Source organism: Stigmatopora nigra, chromosome 9 (genome assembly GCF_051989575.1).
Source record: "Stigmatopora nigra isolate UIUO_SnigA chromosome 9, RoL_Snig_1.1, whole genome shotgun sequence".
NCBI classification, from domain to species: Eukaryota; Metazoa; Chordata; class Actinopteri; order Syngnathiformes; family Syngnathidae; genus Stigmatopora; species Stigmatopora nigra.
In genome coordinates, this window is record NC_135516.1 from 4,667,699 (window position 1) to 4,687,698 (window position 20,000).

At 37.6% G+C, this 20,000-nt stretch overlaps 1 protein-coding gene across 1 annotated transcript in view; it reads right to left on the reverse strand.

The window, feature by feature from the left end:
• Positions 1-3,957: 3,957 nt before the first annotated feature.
• The window catches only part of carmil3 (capping protein regulator and myosin 1 linker 3), a 43,296-nt gene continuing 27,253 nt past the window's right edge, over positions 3,958-20,000 (reverse strand). The window contains exons 19-39 of the mRNA XM_077724642.1: positions 19,783-19,879; positions 19,640-19,694; positions 18,191-18,363; positions 17,222-17,290; positions 16,463-16,556; positions 15,339-15,437; positions 15,130-15,249; positions 14,894-15,007; positions 14,309-14,484; positions 14,140-14,233; positions 12,912-13,037; positions 12,295-12,361; positions 11,899-12,086; positions 11,307-11,386; positions 10,921-11,040; positions 9,967-10,135; positions 8,430-8,769; positions 7,658-7,764; positions 7,335-7,551; positions 6,932-6,988; positions 3,958-4,608 (exon numbers count right to left, since the gene is read on the reverse strand). Of these exons, the coding sequence (XP_077580768.1) occupies positions 4,568-4,608; positions 6,932-6,988; positions 7,335-7,551; positions 7,658-7,764; positions 8,430-8,769; positions 9,967-10,135; positions 10,921-11,040; positions 11,307-11,386; positions 11,899-12,086; positions 12,295-12,361; positions 12,912-13,037; positions 14,140-14,233; positions 14,309-14,484; positions 14,894-15,007; positions 15,130-15,249; positions 15,339-15,437; positions 16,463-16,556; positions 17,222-17,290; positions 18,191-18,363; positions 19,640-19,694; positions 19,783-19,879 (2,603 nt within the window). The 3' untranslated portion in view covers positions 3,958-4,567. The remainder of the gene's footprint in view (positions 4,609-6,931; positions 6,989-7,334; positions 7,552-7,657; positions 7,765-8,429; positions 8,770-9,966; positions 10,136-10,920; positions 11,041-11,306; positions 11,387-11,898; positions 12,087-12,294; positions 12,362-12,911; positions 13,038-14,139; positions 14,234-14,308; positions 14,485-14,893; positions 15,008-15,129; positions 15,250-15,338; positions 15,438-16,462; positions 16,557-17,221; positions 17,291-18,190; positions 18,364-19,639; positions 19,695-19,782; positions 19,880-20,000) is intronic.

A 20,000-nucleotide genomic window follows, 5' to 3' on the forward strand; every position in this document is an offset into this window, starting at 1 on the left:
AATTTTACCCTACACAATAAGATTTCTGCTTCTGCATCAAATCACTGAGTATGTGTGAGTTTTCGAGTGAACAATTCAAGCAGTTTGGTGAAGATGATAAGGGCACGATTATTCTCTTTATGCTGTTTAGGGAAAAAATATAATAAAAAAATGCAATCAGCAACAATTGTACAATTAGTTAAAGGCAGAGAATACAATTAGGTTTATTTTCTTCCAAAACCTTTATGTTAAACCATTATATTCAAACTGAGTTTATCGAATAAAAATGATCTTTTAACCCCACCCATGTCAGACTGTCCTCTACAATAATGTAAAAAAAACAGCAGACAGATTTTTTTTAATATGCTGTGCTGAGTATCTCAGTTGGGGCAAGTGGTTAGCGGATCGGCCTCACAGCTTTGGTGTCTTGGGCTCAATCCAGGTCATGTCCATCTGTGTGCCGTTTGCATGTTCTCCCCCGGCCTGCGTGGGTTTTCTCCAGGTACTCCAGTTTCCTCCCACATTCCAAAAACATGCATGGTAGGGTTATTGGACACTCTGAATTACCCTTTCGATATGGGTGTGAGAGTGGATGGTTTTCTGTCTCCTTGTGCCCTGTGATCGGCTGGCCACCGATCCAGGGTGTCCCCCACCTCTGACTCAGAGTCAGCTGGGATAGCTCAAGCACCACCATGACCCTAATGAGGATAATTCATAAAATCTTACGACAATTGGACTATTGAAGAGTGGGAAAAAATATGATGATGTATCTCAATTTCTGCTGAAACATTCAGATAGTAGGATCAGAATATACCATCAACAATAGGAACAAACTAATCCCACCTCTTTTGTATCAGCAGTTCAGATTGATGGTGGTGGAATTATCGTTATAAGATTATCTGTGATGTAGTGCTCTTACAAGCTTCTGAAAATGACCCTTGTTTTTTATCTTTTGAAAAATCCTTTTTTTTCGACCACAACAAACACACTATAGAAAAGCAAAATGTGACATGAGTCGAGTCAGTTTGATAAAGTAAGAGAGAGCACCAAAATATACTTTAGATATGGAAGCAAGACAGAAGCACAAAAAAAAGAGTACACAAGTAAATGTTTAAAAGTTTCTCCTTACTTACTGCGGAGAATGAGCTTCTACGATGAACAGCTCTCTCCTCACTCTCATACGATGTGGTAGAATAATAGGAGAAAACGAGTGCTCCTCCTCTTTATTTACCAAGATGCTTTCTGGCCATGCATACAAGCCTTTGGCCCACATTTTTTTCCAAGGCTATTTATTAGGCTATGCTATAGATTAGACGAATTAAACACAAATTATCTGCCATGAGTCTGAGTGAATGTGGCCACATCATGTATTCCTCGGAGCGGTTTTCAGAATCAGGATTGCAGGTCAATCTGGTGAACTCCATTGAAAATGAATGGATTTTCTATGCAACATCAAGAGTCATAATTTTACCAAGTTGCTTAGCCATGAATGGCGAAGGCCTGCAGTCAAACTTGGAATAATAGCTTGGAATGCTGGGGGGCTGTTAATGCTATGAATCAGCATCTTTTATTCTTAAATACTTATGACAAACATGGGGATATGTCTTCATTATATAACCATTCTCTCTGCTTTAGGCATCTCAGTGAGCTATACAGCCGCTAGGTATGTGTTGTCTTCAAAATGTCTCATCTATCACACCCACTCAATCTCACACTGACTCAGTTTCTGCCCCACAACCTCACTATCTTTGCTCAATCTAAGCACGCCTCCTCATATGGCAATAGATGGGGACAAACAGGATAGAAGGCTTTTATGAATCAGAGGAGGTAATAAAACACATCTGCGCCCAGGATGGAGCCAGAGGAATCTTGTCAAGTGTCCGCTGCTTGCTTGCGTCAAATCTTTCCCCTTTTAAAGGATGAATAGAGGTAAACTGCACAGAAAAGGCTCATACAATTTTTCCTTCACTTCAAGACATTGAAGAAGCGTATGTGAAATGCGAGCTACAAAAAAACATGGAAGCAGATATTTTTCTTCCTGCAAATCAACCCGGCTAATTCTACACTTGCACAATGTAGCAAGTTATGATCTGACAACTGTATCAAATGTAACATCTTGACAGATAATTTGCTAATATAATGATTATAAGAACAGTACTTCATATTTTGAACAGGCCGGCAATCATTTAGTAATTCATAGGTAGGACCCCAAAACCTGGACTGGTCCGCAGGTCATCTGGTACCGGGCCTCAGAACGCCAATAAATAAGCTTAATTACTTTCATTATTTTTTTCAGAATCTAAAAAATATTTTATTTAAAAAAGATAATCTGGATTCTCTGTTAAGTCTGTCAATGTAACTCTCTCTCCGAGTTCTCACTTTGGCGGTGTTCCATGCACGCATAGGTGTTTTTCTTCAGGAGGCAAGCTTTCGCTAGCACCTCAGGTGCCAAAATGATAATGTATTTAATTTTCCACAGAAATGAAACATTCACTAACTTGAACCCAGGCTGGAGGTCATCATTTTATTGCCAAGGCTTAGGTAACTCACAGGAAACAAAAATGTTGATTGAGAACCCCGTGAGGAGGCCAACTTTTGCTGTCGAACCGAGCACAGTGGATCCTTCATCTAATTTTCTGAAACGCTTTATCCTCACTAGGGTCACACGGAGTGCTGGAGCCTATTCCAGCTGACTCCAGGCTAGAGGCGGGGGACACCCTGAATTGGTGGCCAGCCGATTTAAGTACAGCATCATTTAGGAACTGCATGTTTGGTGCGGATAGGTTTAGAACAAGGAAAAGGGCCAACTCGGGACGAGATTACTGAAGTAGATGAAGAACATCCAGAGCAGTTTCTTGCATAACAAGACACGGTATGACGTCACACTATTACCAATTTCAAATACTGTCATATACAGAGAGAATTCATTGACAAAAGCGATCGTAATGAAATATAAAAATACATAGTAATCATACACTTCAACCAGGGCATGCTCCCATACTGACCCATTTTATGCAAGAGTGGCAATATCTTAGACTTTAGAGCTTCTTTAAAATGCAACACTTTGAGAAAAGAGCCAATACATTTTTCATGGAATAGTCAAAGTAACTCACAATTTCTTGGTCTGTTAGTGCAGGCACTCTGGTTCATGCGGGCTCATATCAACTCATTACCACGCTGTCACTGTTGACATAGCAGTCAAGTGGCTTACTGCTGACCCATCTGCCAGTGTTCTATGCACAAAAGATACACATCAGCACACACACATAGTGACAAATCATACACAACTATGATTGCAATACATGTGCAGAGATAGGAGTGCTTGGACAGTGAATATTTTTCATTTACAGTGGTACCTCTACCATGCCATGGTTGACCCCCCCTAGGGGCACAAGGCACCAGACAACATTGATCCAATAATCACTGGGACATCCAAAACCGACCACCACGATTAGGCAGTAGTGGACCGTCAGGGCCTGCAATGCCTTCTCTGCTGGCCTAAAAATATATCTGAATCACAGACTGATGTTAATTATGTTTCGTCTATGAATACTTCCAAATTGTCTGTCAGATTGCTTTTCCCTTGGTTACACTGCTTCCAGATGCGCAGGGATACGTCATTGCCTTCTAGCAGACGTAGGGATACGTCATTGTTTTTGAGGGTTGGATTCATTCAGACAGCTGAAGGTGTCGTTAGGAAATTCATGGACCGCCGCTGCGAGAAGGTGATGATTCATGGGGATGTTCATGCATAATCTTTTTTAGTTTTTCTAGAGCAAGAACCACCAAGACTCTACTGCTCTCTGCTGTTCTGAAATCACCAGTCATGTAAATTCTTATTTAAAAAAACGTTCAGTATTAATTATGTTTCAAAAACTGTTAGAACCATAGACTAAATGGTGTGAGATGCATAGACAATAATAGTGAACTTTCTTGGGGTCAGGACAAAAACTAAAAGACATAACACCTGGAGAGGGCTTTCTTTGTGTGAAGTTATTTATTTATTCTGATTAACAGAACCATCTTTATAAAAACAAACAAACATTCCTTCTATTCAAATGACATTAAAACAAACTGAATTTAATACCTCCAAACAGTTTTTAATTGCATTAACTATATTCCTCAATCGCTTGCATACATCAACACATTCTCATCACAACAAATGATCATCACAAAAAAAGAAAAACATGATTGTTCATCAGAAGATTTAGTGCATTTTCATAGTAAAATTGTATATATCCATTTAAATAAATATAGTAAAAACTTGGTTTTTAGCAGATTGTCAGTATAGAACAGTCAGGGGACAAGAAGACAAGATATTTTGAAATATTTTATATTCAGTGCATTAAAATAAGTTGCAGCAAATGTGGAAGAGATGCTGAACAATACTGACTAAGATTTGTTGTTAGCTGCTTTTAAAATGTCCTTGATCATTGGCAACTCTTTAAACTAAGAACATACAATACATACATGCTAAGTAACAAATCATTTCTTATATTAAAACACTCCTATGCACATTTAAAAACTTCAGCTCTTCGGTTTTCATGTCTTGATTTCCATGCAAGAAACCCCAAATTGATGTGTAACATCACAAAGCATCTTTGTTGCCAAGGTGGGGACTTTCACAACCTGCAAAAAAAAAGTAAATACATTGTGAGTGGAAACTAATTGTTGAGTTTTAATCTTAGAATAAGTGTATGACCTAAACAGAATTGTAAAAATGCCATAGCAGGACATCAGTACTAAGTAGTGGTTCTTCTATGGTGTAGTAGTTAAATTGCAAAACAGTTGTGGAAATAAATGTAGTCACAGATTGATTTCGAGGAAAAGCCTCACACATAGTAGACAGGGATCCAGAAAAAAAGCACTCTTGAAAATCTGATCTAAGTGACTGAATCTGGAACCGATAAATGAATTGCACTTTTTAAAATGTTCAGTTCACATATTTTTTTGTGAAATCATGTTATTGTTCTGCCTTAATTAGTATTGTTTGTGAAATGGTTCCTTTCAGCAACAGAAATAGTTAATTTTAAAGCGATGTTGTTTGGTATTGATTTAGTCTTGATGTTTTTCCTTTGTAACTTGTCCTGTCGATAACTCATTAACCGATTTCTACGTATTTGCTAGGTCTCCTTTATCTGCTCATTTCTTACTGCTTCTTTGTCAATGTCATGTCAGTGTTAAGTGCGTGTCCCACTTATGTTTGATTGTACGGTTATTGGTGATTTTTTGTAATTTTGCATTCCCAGCTTTTATTAGCACTTTGCTTTTGGTCTCTTTAATTAAAAAAAACTTTTTGAGTTTTCCCTTGTCCTGGCCTCCTGTGTCCATTCCACTGTTTTTACATCTGCACCACTTGACAATATAGAAGAGACTTTAAGGTTATTTTCTTAATGTCTAAATATTTTGGGACAAAGTGCCAAACAAGAAACTTTGACTTCAAATTCTGTTTCTTGCGCAAACACAGAGTACACACTCCCATACAGGAAATGTAACTTGACAAAATATCACTTGGGATGTTTTTCATGTTCTTTTCTAACAGCTCCACAATGTCATCCTTCGTGACATGTCGACTTTTATCATTCTCCAATTGATGCTAATTGAGTTCCCTGCAGCCTTTGCATTAGTACTCCCAGATTACTGACAGAGATCCTTGGTGAATCTATTGCTAGGGCCTTTTCATCTCCCTTGGCTGATAGCTCAGCATATAATAGGATGGCAAATCATCAAACCATGCCTGCCAATTACTGCAGCAATGCTACATGCTATTCAAGCAGAAATTATAAAAGTTTTGTGCCCCAAGAGTAATTAAACTGTCAACTGTGTGAACATTTATTCAGTCAAGAGTCAAGCCAGCTGCCAGATGTAAATGCAAAATTGCAACTTTTCTCTCATACTCAAGCATGCGTGAAGAGCATCATTTACACAGCAAAAAAAAGCTTGATATGATAAGCCAATGCATTTTTTTATAAACCATGTTTAGAAGAAATTTGGACTTTTTCCATCGTCTATTCTCCAATAGGTCCCTCTTTTGAGTATCAAAATATCAGTTATAGGCCCACTTTAAGTCCTAATAATCGGTATTAGGCCTGAAAAACCAACATAAGTTGATAACTATTCTGCAGTATAGGTCAATCCACATAAAAAAATGTATAGTTCACCCTATGTGTGACGCGGACAGAGCCGTGGCTTTGCCTGAAAGCACTATTTTTAAAAAGAAATACACAGTCACCTCTAGAGCCAGCTATTGTTGCTGATTATTTTTTTTGAACAAAATCTTGTATTGGAGGAGGGGCTTTGTGTTGGAATTTTTTGTATTTTGTTCAAATGTAGGCTTCAATATATTGAAAAAGAGATAAAGAAATAAAAATAAAGGATATACGTATGGCTATATATATCAAGCTTGCATTCTTGGGTATGGTCATTGGTTAAATTAAATCCATGGTTAAATTACCTGTTTCAAATCACATTTCAGACTGTCTAAAACATTATATTTGGGCATTACAGTATTCCTTCGAATATCGCGGTTCATGATCACATGACCTTCAGGTCACATTTTTTGCGGAGGAAACTAATTACATACTACATACAGGTGTTTCCTGCAAGGTAATCCAAAGATCTGTTTCTATATTTGGGGAAATACGCTTTTATTTCATGGAGCGTGTGGGATGTCAAAACCTCTCCAGATCATTGTAATTGCCCCAATCCATGCCTGAGGGGGGAAATGAAATGGCATAGGGAGGCAGGTAACCCAGGGAATGTGGACTTTTGAGACACTGTCAACATGCTTTTTAGATATGAGAGCAAATGAATATTTCTTTTGTCGATCAAATATGTGCCTCTAACTGTTCAACACATTAACATGCTGTGTAAATGACAAAACATGCAGAATTACATTGGCAGATCAGCCCAGTACTGTGCAGTAAATTTAGATATTTCGTACAATTGATACCTGTGTCAAATGAGCTGGACTTTCTTGTGCCATGTGATGGTGCTGGAAATCCTTTACCTGACAGGTGTAACAATTTCAATTACTTACTTATAAATCCATGCAGTTTAAAAAGAAAATACAAATGTCCCAATCAGATTGTCTTTGGGAATTTCAATGCTGCGGTGATACTATTATTTCTCTGGTTTATGGAAAAATCTACATTGCAGTAGATGCAAGAAATTGGCCCAAGATAAAACATAAAAATACGTTAGAGGAAATTTTTCCGAAAGTTTTCCGTGAACACTTAAGAGATGATTGCAAATTTAGACAAAGTAAACCACCATCATTAACAGAAACAGAAAACTATCACCTGCAGTGTAATTTACCTTTTTTTAAGGGCTCTACAGTTAAAAATCTTTTATACCTTCACTGTTAACACTGTCTGCAGTTGAATCCATTTCAGCCTTGGCAGTTGCTGATGGGCTTTTCCATTCTTTACTGGAGACTTCATCATGACTGACAGACTTGGCAAGAGGTTCACTGTTCTTGGCATTAATTACTTCTTGACTGATGGGTGAAATTTTGGGAGATATCTTGGGGGGTTCCAGAGGAGATTTGTCCCTTGTGAGGTCAAGAGTTGGCTGAATATTGAATAAAGTATTGAGTTGGGTGATGTTTTAAAAAGTAGGAGTGTATTACCATAGGAAAAAAAACATTTTTTATGATATGATATTTTATAACACGCACCTTAACAGGAATAAGAGGGCGCTGCCCCTCTGGTCCTCTCGGCCGTTTTTTTTCTTCACGCTTTTTTTCATTGTCTTCTTCTTCTGCTTCTAACCTCCCGGCCTCCGCTGCAAACCAAAACATTTCATACAATCAAATTAATACATTCATTTTATGCGCTTACCTTCCCAGGATGCTGGAGCCTATCCATGCAAACACCAGGTGGGGTACACAGTGTATTGGTTGCTTGCCAATTGCAGGGCACAGGGAGATTTACACCCAAGCATGCACACACTCATACTCTAATTTTATGTTCTCAATTACTCTTCAATGCATGTTTTGGGGATGTGGGGGAAACTGGAATGCCTACATAAGCACGAGGAGAGCGTTTAAACTCCACGCAGGAAGGCGTAACCCACAAGGGATTAAAAGTTTGATCACATAAATCTAAGGAAGACATGTTTTTATATATATATATATATATATATATATATATATATATATATATATATATATATATATATATATATATATATATATATATATATATATATATATATATATATATATATATATATATATATATATATATATATATATATATATATATATATATATATATATATATATATATATATATATATATATATATATATATATATATATATATATATATATATATATATATATATATATATATATATATATATATATATATATATATATATATATATATATATATATATTTATATATAAACAAGCAAATTTATGAAACAGCAGTTACTGTACCTACCTAAACTCTCCTGCAGATGTCGCTGCCTCATTTTAGAAAGACTGGGCTTGATGTTCTGTGGTGCCGGCTCAGGCTTCATACTTTTGTTGCTACACTGACCATCATCCAGGTCTAGCTGCAGGCCAGACAGATGTACAATCCTCTCTTGCCTACCCATCTCCACCAACCTCTCGTTATGCTTCTTCGAGGATGCCTCATGGTCATTAATGGAATTGTCAGAGATGCCAGATGATGTGTTGGTATCTTCATCAATCGCTTTGGTTTCATAAGTGCTGCCGGTTTCTGATTCCTCAATATCTGCAGCAATGCAGCTGTATACCATACTGACCAGGTCTGTGGACTAATAAAGTGTAAAAAGAAGAAAGTAGACATGAGACAACTTGATGTGGGAAAGAACACACCCACAAACACAACAGAATTGTTTTTCTCCAACGACTTTTCATATATGGTGGTACATTTCAATCTCTCTCTTTCTTTTTAATTATTTAACTACGATGATAAATCAGTTAAACCCAGTGGCGGACCGTTAGGCCTTCTGTGCTGGCCTAAGAAATATATATCTGAATCATATATTATATTTTGTCCATCAATACTTATTAAATAATTCCCAATTGTCTGTTAGCTTCCTTTCATTGCTTTTCCCCCTGGTTGCACTGCTTCCAGGTGTGTAGTGGGAGACATTTTGCACCGTTGAATCGTAATATAACATAAACAAATTTAAATGAACTTGGATTACATTGCAGACACAGTAAAAAATGATAATAATAATAATAGTAACGGGAAAAAGAAAACACTGAAAAAAATGCAACGCTCCGCCCAGTGCTCGCAGAGACATTACAAAGAGCGAGTTGCGACCACAGAGACATTACACAAAGGAGTTGCGGGGAGAGAGACACGGTGGTCATGATGTTCTTATGAGCAGCACCTCGCGTCCGCTGTCTGCTAGTATATCAAAATTTGTCTTAAATCTCAAGATAAATATTTACCAAAAATGTTACCCGTATCTCGAATTTCTCGTATGTCGGGCCACTGGTATGTCGAGTTACCACTGTAAAAGGTCTTTCGAATTATTGTCTTTTACGTGTGAGGAGTAAGTGGTGCAAAACCATTAGGGACCTGCTTCATTAACATATAGAAAATCTATGGGAAGTATCCAAAATGGACAGTGAAAGTAAAATGTTAACTTATCTACATCAGTACCAAGTCAACCTTTCACCCTTACACGCCAACCCAGTGGCAATTTCGAGTGTCCACCCAGCCCATAATGGATGTTAGAAGAAACAGATGTGGGAAGAAACAAGAGTCCCCAGAGAAAAGCAACACTGGCCCAAGGAGAACATGCGAACTCCACACAGGTGGACTGACCTGGATTTGTACCTAGGACCCCAGAACTGTGAGGCCGACATGCGAACCAGTGATTCCCCGGTCCACCGTTTTAGAAATTGACAAATTAAATGTAAACTCAGGTGTTGGTAACCTGGGTAAGAATTTCATCATAATTGTGAAAATTAGTCATTTGTCTTTACTAAAACTGTACCTGTCTCTGCATGAGGCAGGATGGACTGGCTGGCCTCAAGCCTTGCTCAGAAACAACTTGGTTAGGGTGAGATGATGGTATGGTCCCGTTTCCTCCATACATAGAATTATTTGCATTTCCAGCATCCTTTGGGTGCTGAATCATTGAGTAGACATTCTCTGAAGTGCCACTAAAACAGACAGGAAGAGAAGTCCATCTCAATTAAGCAAGGATAAAATTGTGCGTAGCAGGCGAGCAAAGATGGCAGTATAGCATGTCTTAAAATGCAAAGTAGATTTGCTTTTTTTCCCCACATGGCAGAATTAATCAATGCATCGTAGACAACCATTTTTAGTAGTATTCTGTCAGATACACTTTCAGTGATTGTGGATAAAACACTGCTTTTGGACTACGTGACCTTTCAATTTTGGTTAAAATACTCTAGAACCATTGAGACATTGATACTACTGACTCTATATTTTTTTCAAGATTTTTTATAGCATTCATCTACAGCAGAGTTCTCTAAACCGCTCGTCAAGGGCCGGTGTGGCGTCCTGATTTTTTATTCCAACCGATACAGCATAGATAACCCAGGGCTCAGCAACCCAAAATGTTGAAAGAGCCATATTGGGAAAGATAATGTCTGGAGCCGCAAAAAAATAAAAGCGTTAAAGCCTTATGCCTTATGATGAAGGCAATACAAGCTGTATGAATCATATTACTCTCAGTCATTCATCTTTCGTACCACACATTCTCGTATGGGTTTTGTGGGTTGCTGGAGCTTATCCCAGCTGACTTCAGGCAGAAGGCAGAACATATCCTAGACTGGTTGCCAGTCAAGCGTAGTGTACACAGAAAGAAGGATGACAATTCTCACTCACAGTCATACCGCCACCAAAATAACCAAAATATGTGGCAACCTGCATTATCAGCACTGGAATAAATTAAGTACAATCAACCAAGCCTTACACTTACTCCAAATCCTGGCTTGATATGGTAGAGTTGCGGCTCTTGCGGAAACCAGAGAAAATGGACAACATGCTACGCCTCTTTTTCCTTCTCAGTGACTGGGCTTGATCAATGGATGACAACTGGCTTAAGGGAAGAAAAATATAATAACACAGGTCAGATGATGATGACGTTAGTTTAAATTCTTTTTATCTTCTTCCGGAAAGGTGTATAGTAGTTGCCGATCTCAAAATAACCAAATCAATCAATTAGACATTTGGCCATCCAAAGTTTTGTTGTGTTAATGGTCTCTTAACAATGGTCTCTAGGACATACGTTTAGCCGTTTAGTTTGCAAAAGGTCAATTGATTCCCAAAGCTATTGGACAGGTTGGATATAAAATATGCTTCTACCTATCAGGTAGAACTCTTTTGCTGTAGAAGTCTGGCAATCCATCCTCCAGTGTATTGACTCCACCATTCTCAAAGTAGTGCTATAAGCAAAAAAAAAAGAGAAACAATATATTCAATTACCCATTAACAGTGTCAACTGAAATAGCTGGAAATATATCAGGGGGACACCCTGAATCGGTGGCTGATTGCATGCACACTCACACCCATACTTAGGGACAATTTAGAGTGTCCAATCAGCCTACCATGCACGTTTTTGGAATGTGGGAGGAAAGCAAAGTACCCAGAGAAAACCCACGCAGGCCCAGGGAGAACATGTAAAATCCAAACAGGTGGAACGACCTGGACTTAAACCCAGGACCCGAGTGCTGTGACGCTGACACGCTAACCACTCGCGCTAACGGGCCGCCCTCACCCAGTATCATAAACATTAAAATTATTTTTGTGAAAATCCATTGAGCATCATTCAAAATCCACAAGGTAAATCGAAGATGAAGGTAAATTCATAAATTTGTTTGTGTTAAGTACAATGCAAATCTGTTTCGAATACAAAAGAGGTCAAAGTCGTCTGATCAGTCATTGAGGCCAAACTCACACATTCTGGGGGAAGGTGACCGGCTCTATGTCTCCGTGGAGGACGAGGCCGTACGTGGGTCACATGGCGCAAGGGTAAGCCATTGGTTGGAAGGGTGGACAGGCACTCCCATGATGCTGAATGGGAAAGTTGAGTCGAGGGTGGAGGAGCAGAAGGTGCGGGAGAGGAACTAGGGTCGTCTCCAAGATCTATAAAAAGGGAAAAGTTATATTAAACTGTTTGGTTTCAAGCTATCAATATACATTTATTCTCCATGATGATATTCATTTAGAATTAGTTTTTGTTGTTTCTGTTCTAGTTGTTTCTATTCAATTAAAAGATTCCATTTGTTAATTACTAATTTAACGGAATACTTCAAAGATAATCCAAAGAAAGCCACTGGGTAAAAAAACTTACATGCTCTGGTGGAGACAGGGCGTATTCTTCTGGTTCTGGAGCTGCACTTCTTTATAGCCATTGTGTCCTTGACAGAGAATTCAATCATAAATCTTCAGTGCATTTCCCGATAGTTGCTATATATATATACCCTTAATAGCTCATTACCCAGTACAACCACAATTACCAGTAATACTGCTTATATTACAGTATTATATAGTATGTGTTTTTGAACTGAAAGTCAGCTGGGATAGGCTCCAGCACCCACACACATTTTGGAAAGATAAGTGGTTCAGAATTTTTTTATAACTGGTAATCATGCTCATGTCGCAGTCTTTTTGGACATGTTCAAAAACGAGACCACATTTGTTAAAATAATAGTATTTGTTCCGTCATAGTGTTTTCGATTGAATATAAGTTCGTAAGTGATTTGAAAATCATTATTTTCTTTTTACATTTGGAAGTCTGTACACTACAAAAGGGTGCCAGTTTCAACTGGCCACACAAATAATTTGCAATCTTTATTGAACATATCATGCAGGAAACATCATTTTTTTCACCTAATATTGCACAAAATACGCTAAATCTTAGAATTCCCACATAATTTTATGTTTACAATCAATTCATGTTGTACTTACTATTTCCAGGTTCACGCCTACGTCTTCATCAGGGAATTCCAGAGATTCCATTGTTCGGGATTGTCTGATAGTGTGTCTTCCTGTTCCTACATCATCCCAGCGCATTGCATGAGTCACCTGCCGCAGCTGATACAACAAATTCAAACAAACTCATTAAATGTAGCAATACACTCTTTGTTGCAGCTCGAACAACAGTATGCAACAAAAAAGGTAAAGATTGTTTTTGACCATTAGTTAAACTGTCTTGTGTTGGATCATTTGGAACAATGAATGACCTAGTGAGGCCGTCGAGGGCTCAATTCCCCACTCCTGCTCTACTTACTAACTCTGCCTTGTTGCCTTATTTAGTTGGTAAGTTTTATCCACCCATAATCTTCATGTTGCACTTTGGTATATACATATTATTCTTATAAAAAAATGCTCTAATGTGATGACAAATTTATAAATACTCTGAGTGGTCAAAAGTGAGGCACGGAAAGTGAACGCATTTCTCCTCTGGAGTTGCACGCATATGGTGGTGATCTGTATGCTAGGAATAGATAAAAATCAATTGTCGTGAGGTCAGGTTGCCATTCTGCACATTGCAGAGACCACCATGGCAGTGCTGCTTTTGCTTGACCACTGGCGCACGTGCCATTGTTCATCGCCAAAAGTTAGCATTTTCCGAGGTGCAAATTTTCATTCTGACTTAGACACCGTGCCTCCGACTCCGAGGAATAAAAATAATTGACCAGCATCATGAGGGATTCACGCCGTAGATACGGCCGTGAAGCTGGCAGGACGAGAGGATGTCAACACATTGCATGGCGCCACTCGGAAGGGGTCTGATGACGGACAGATGATGGAGCTATTGCATTTGGCAATCGTCTTGACAGTGTCAAGACAACAACAACAGCAATAATTCATTCAGTTTTGAGTAATAACAGGAAGGTTACGAATTCATATCATAGTTGAGTCCCAATTTATACAATATACATAATGCCGAACCAAAGTTTTTTTATTTTATTTTATTTTTAAATAGAAATAAAAATTTAAACGGCAAGATTTTGATTTTGGGAAAAAAAGTTTTGAGGTTGTTTCAGTTTTGTAAGGGACATTGCAAACTTCAAGCTGGACTGATTCCCCTATAACCAGCATTCTTAACTCCCATGATTATTAAACCATAACATAGTGATCAACCATTACTTACTAGAGCTCTTAAAGGAAAACATGCAGAAAGGCTTATTACCAGTACCAGTGATTTATGGGTTGTGTAGAGTTCTTGAAGAATCTGATCCACAATAGAGTTGGTTAAATATGACACTACTGACAACTTCACCTCCCTGAAAAAGAAATAAGGGTTGAATTTTTGTTATTGAATCAGATTTTTTAAATTTAAATCCTGACCCTTCTCTTACTGTAGGGCTCTGTTAATATCCTCAGATGCTCTTTCCATGAGGGCATTGCGAATTGTTGAGCGGGGGATTGAAACCTGCTCTGATATGCATGATAGAGGTGGACTGACTCTCTCGGAAGCTGCACAGGACATGGGACACAATTCCCGGCACAGAGACACCATTGCGTCGACAACAACCTGTGAACAAAGAATTCACTTTAAGATATCAAATGAGATCATTTTTTATACATACTTGTCTATTTTTTTTAATTCACCTTACAACTGAGATGCGCATATGTACATCCAAAACATCTGTGGTATTGGCTAAAAAATTAACTTCAAAGACACAACGAGTGTGGAACAATTACCTTTGAACGAAATTCTACATAATGGAGTTTCAGGCAATTGAAATATGAAGAGAAAATTCTCTGAATACATAACGGAGTATACAATAGAATACTTATGAAACCCAGAGGAACAAGAAAGAAAGTACAATTTTCTTTAGAATTGAACACAGAAATACAAGTTCATGGGTCGTGTTAAATGTATCTAGATATAAATGGCATATGTAGTCATTTATGTTTCTGATAGCTACTACTTAACACACCTGCAGCTCTTTGTCAGCAGCCCGTGCTAGCTCCCCAGCCAGAGTATCTAGTCGTTGTCTAACTGGGCCATCCATGGACAACACATGAGCCAGTTCACAGAGGGAAGGATATAGCTAAAAGGTCAGGTCAAAAAAGAAAATTGTTGTGTGCAATGTGCTTCACAAAAGTTTATGATAGTAGGACTTTAGTAGGCTTTGGACAAGTGATTTCATATCGAATGTTTTTCTCCACTTACAGCTCTGGAGTTTCGGGCTTCCTTAAGGATCTTGCGGGCAGTTTGTACCTCCTCTGCTTCCTCACAGCCGTTCAGTACACCAACCTGCTGTTGCACCCTCACGCACAAACGATCCATTACCTATAACCATATCACACCATCACAACCATGATTCAGAAACTCTCACCATCATTAAAGCCTTGTACAGATATCCAGAACAAGTAACAAACCTGTTCGGCTGTACTCGTGACGAGGCCCTGGTGAAGTCTAAGAGTTTGCTTTTGGGAGAAACGCTGTGTCTGGTTGTTTCTTATCAGGGCACGTTGGATCTGTCATAAAGCATACATAGGCACAGAGAAGATGAAGGGGTATGTATAGAACCTATCTTGGATAGCAAAATAGGAAGAATGATAATTGTACATCGACATATATATATATATATATATATATATATATATATATATATATATATATATATATATATATATATATATATATATATATATATATATATATATATATATATATATATATATATATATATATATATATATATATATATATATATATATATATATATATATATATATATATATATATATATATATATATATATATATATATATATATATATATATATATATATATATATATATATATACTCACATACTATACTATATAAACATACATATGGATATCAGCTGTGTGCCTGTACATAGGGGTTCATCCCAAGGATGCTCCCCATTCACCCTTCAATGCTCATGGGGGCTTTGACAGTGAGACCTCGAGGGTCAAAGCCGTAGTTTGATAATTTAATTTTTAGTTGTTTCATCGAAATTGCAGCCAAATGCATTGGACACGGGCGAAGAGAACACCTGACAGTCTCAGAAAGAGTTTCGACTGGCATCTGCAGCAGATCTTTGCCCATGTCAAGGTTTAGGAAGAGGACATTGAGAACAAGGGGACTAGGTTCCCTGCTTCTATTGCAGAACAGACCTGTGACCGTAAGGTCCTGCTGTGGCAATAATCCCAGAATCTGCTGCTGAGCTGAACACCAGCGGCAAGGGACGCCATGAACTATCCAACTTTTATGATAAATAAGCGTGTAAAAGACAATTAAAATCACTTCATCTTCTTTATTAGACATGCTCTATTCCCTAGTTCATTGACAGAAATTAGTGAGAAAATTTTGTGAGGTCTCCATTGTCATACCAATGGAAATTGATGTTAATTGTAAAAGCGAAAGCAGATTGAAGTCATTAATCAGAAATGCCTTTCTTCAAGTCCAAAAGGCAATGTGATTGTTCACTCTTTGTATGTCTCTGCTTTGCATATTCTGAACGTTTTTTCTTACCCTGGTCAGAGCTTGGTCAGTCTTCTCTGGAGAACTGCGATATGCCTGTGTTGCATCATTAAGGGGAAGGGGCATGTACTGCAGTGTGAAATTGCTAAAAAAAAATGGAGAGGGAGATTAAAATTGAACTGACAGTCATTGGCAGGCATTGCATAACCACTATAACAATTGCATGGTTCTGTTTGGAAGAACCACTTTCCTTTACCTAAATCAATCATAATACCAGCATATGAAACATTATTTTTCTAAAGACTTGCCCAAAATACATTGTTACATTGATTAAAATTTGTAAATTAAAAATTAAATTCCAATGACATAAATTCGTCTAATACGTGAACTGGAGTACTCCGACTACAACTTCAGACACGCAACTTCTCACAATAAAAGACAATGTAGTTTCTTTAGTTAAATTTTACTTAATTTGCATGGTTTTGGGGCGTGGTAAAAAGTTTGAGTGATTAGTAGATTAGTAGTTAGAGTGATAGCCCCTGTGTAACATTTAATTTAGACAGTAATTATCATAAATTCAATCATCTTGTAGGTTTACTTTTTTTTAGTAAACAGAAAATCTTTGTACAAAAAATTAATACTAAACATCTTTGTCACATCACTTGAATGATGTATAATAGTATGTAAACAAAACTATTGTCTTTGAGGCATTAAATGAACTGCTGATCTTTTAAATCTGTGACTCATTAGCTTTATGTATGCATCCTGCATTTGCAATATGGTTGGCATGTGTTATTGAGATCATCTTACTGCTCCAGTGCCCTTGCCACATCTTGGAAGCCTGTCGCCGTCGTGTTGTTGCGATCCCAGGTAACACTTCTGAAAATGATCAAATAATATGTATAAATAAAGAAAGAAACATGAGAAATATATACAGGGTACACCACATAAGTGGTAATTCTTCATTGCATTAAAAAAACATCAACATAGCAATAATACACATGCCATATCTTTGCTTCTTCTATATTTTAATGAGCTCTTATCCCATCATAAGATATGCATAAACAACTGTCATGCAACTAATGAGCTTCTGCTGTGGTATCTACCTCCCACACTCCCACTTTCCCCAAATGATTTTTAAAAAATCTAATTTTCAACAGATTAGCTGTCTACCTATGTATCATACCTAGTATGCCCTTGAATTATAATGAAGAAAAAAGCACAAATGGCTCTTCATTCTTTCTTATTTAGAAATAAATTCATCTGTCTGCTACCTAAGCGGCAAAACAACGAATGCTAAATTATTTGCAGTACCTAACAAGGCAGCCATGCCAACTGGGTCATAAACAGGTGAGTGAATGAGTGAATATTAAGCTTTTCAAATGTTTTGGTAGTGATGGTTCAGGTAAAAGTGCCATATAATTTTTGCTCTAGCTTTCTCTTTCTGTTCCTCAGTATTTATGGATATCTAAGTTTGTTGCAAGTTGTACACTTTTTGTAACGGGGCTCCTTAAACTTTCCTACTTAGCATATAGTAATAATAATTTGCAAAGAAATATCCGGATTTAATGGTTGTTTTTCTCCTTGTGCCCTCCGATTGGCTGGCCACCAATTCAGGGTCTACCCCGCGTCTGGCCCAAAGTCAGCTGGGATATGCTCCAGCACCCCCGCGACCCTAGTGAGGAAAATGCGGTTCAGAAAATTAGATATTTGTATTTAACACATGTATTTATTTTATTTATTTAAATTTTATTCCCAGAATAAAATTTGGACTCTTACCTGAGTGTTGTATTAATTTGCAGGGCTTTGCTAAGCATCTTGGCCCCAGAATCTTCCAGGCTGTTGCCACTCAGGTCCACCTTCCGAAGGCACGTGTTAGAGCCCAGAGCATTAACAAACATGGTTCCACGCTGGCGGAGTCTCGAGTCAGCTAAAGAGAGGGATTGTAGGCTCTGGAGAAAAATGCCAAAAATAAGTTAAAATCAAAAAGAGAATTGAGAGAAATAAGAAACTGATACTACCAACCATCAATTGTATTCTGTAATACTTTTTTCAAACGAATACTGCATATTGTGTACAATTGAATGAAAGAATATGGATTAAACATTTATTCCATAGGGTACATAGTAGTAATATGGCATTTGAGCAGTGGTCAGGGCCTTCAAGACCTTCTCTGCAGGCCTAAGAAATATCTGAATCATATATTATATTTTGTCCATCAATATTTATTAGATAATTCCAAATTGTCAGTCAGCTTCCTTTCATTGTATTACGGATTACAATCTGCTTCGTTAAACAAGCGTCAAGACTGTTGCTTTAACCAATAAGATTGAGTTGGCAACACCCCAATGCCTTGTCGCAAGCGCAGGGATACGTCATTGCCTTCTCACTGGCGCAGGTATACGTCATTGCTTTCGCCAACTTTGATTGGCTGGTGATAGAGAAGGCAGGCCAAAGCTACCAAAATGTATCTGGAGCGAGCTGCACAAGCAAATATATTGTTGTGTTGATTTAAAGCCATTTTCAAGACAGACTTTTCAAGAGAAAAAAGCTGGACATCATTAAGAAAGGTCGGACAACTCCAAAGCAAGCAAATCTGTCACAACCGGCAATGAACATTTTCATCACTAAATCGAATAAAAGCGTATGCCAGAAATACAACAGGACCGGCTCGACTTTCAGCATTAGCTTCGATGGTGATAGAAAACAAGGAAGAAAGAAAGGAGGATGGATATTGTGTACAGTTAAAAATGGGGAGTAAAATATGGCTAGATTCCTAAATAACATTTTAATTGTATGAGGTTATTATTGATTATTTTTTTATGTGTCACAACAGTAGATGCAGTAGAGGTTTTATAGCCATAAAATAGTTTTTGAGGGTTGGATTGAAGGTGTCGCTAGAAAATGCACAGACCGCCGCTGCATTTGAGTGACATTAAATCCGTTTTGGCAGAAATATCAGTGAAATATATATTTTGCTTTTTAAAGATGCATATGACATTGGAGGCATATTTGTGTGTGCTCAAGATCGCTACAATAAATATTTAAACAACATATTTTTCTCACAAGTTATGAGGCATAAAACAACAGCCAGGAATGGGAGGTAGGATGCTATTCAAATGAAATTAGATTAAACAAATCATTTGTTATTCACACGCTAGTGTGGATGCATATCTTCTTAGTGACGTCACATCAGATTTGTGTGTTATGTTAAATAATTAAACTCACACACTCTTCCTCCTGCACCAAATGAACCAATTTCTGTAGAATTTCATCCAGCACTCTGAGGAGATAGGGAAAAAAATGGGAGTAAAAGATACATCTTTGCAATCTTCACTGTCTGTATTACTCATGTCTGAGGATGTCTATACCTGCCCTTAATGTTGAAATTCTTCCCCAGCATCAGGTGTTTTAGGGAAGGGTGTCTTGTAAATGCTGGGATGACAGCCAGTAAGTCAGAGTCCAATCCTACAACAACAGTTACATCTTTAATACAATTTTTTGGAGAAAGAAGAAAACACCTATTAATGATATTTTGGAGAAAAATGTAACGCTTGGATATGTGCAGACATTTTGAAAACAGCCAATT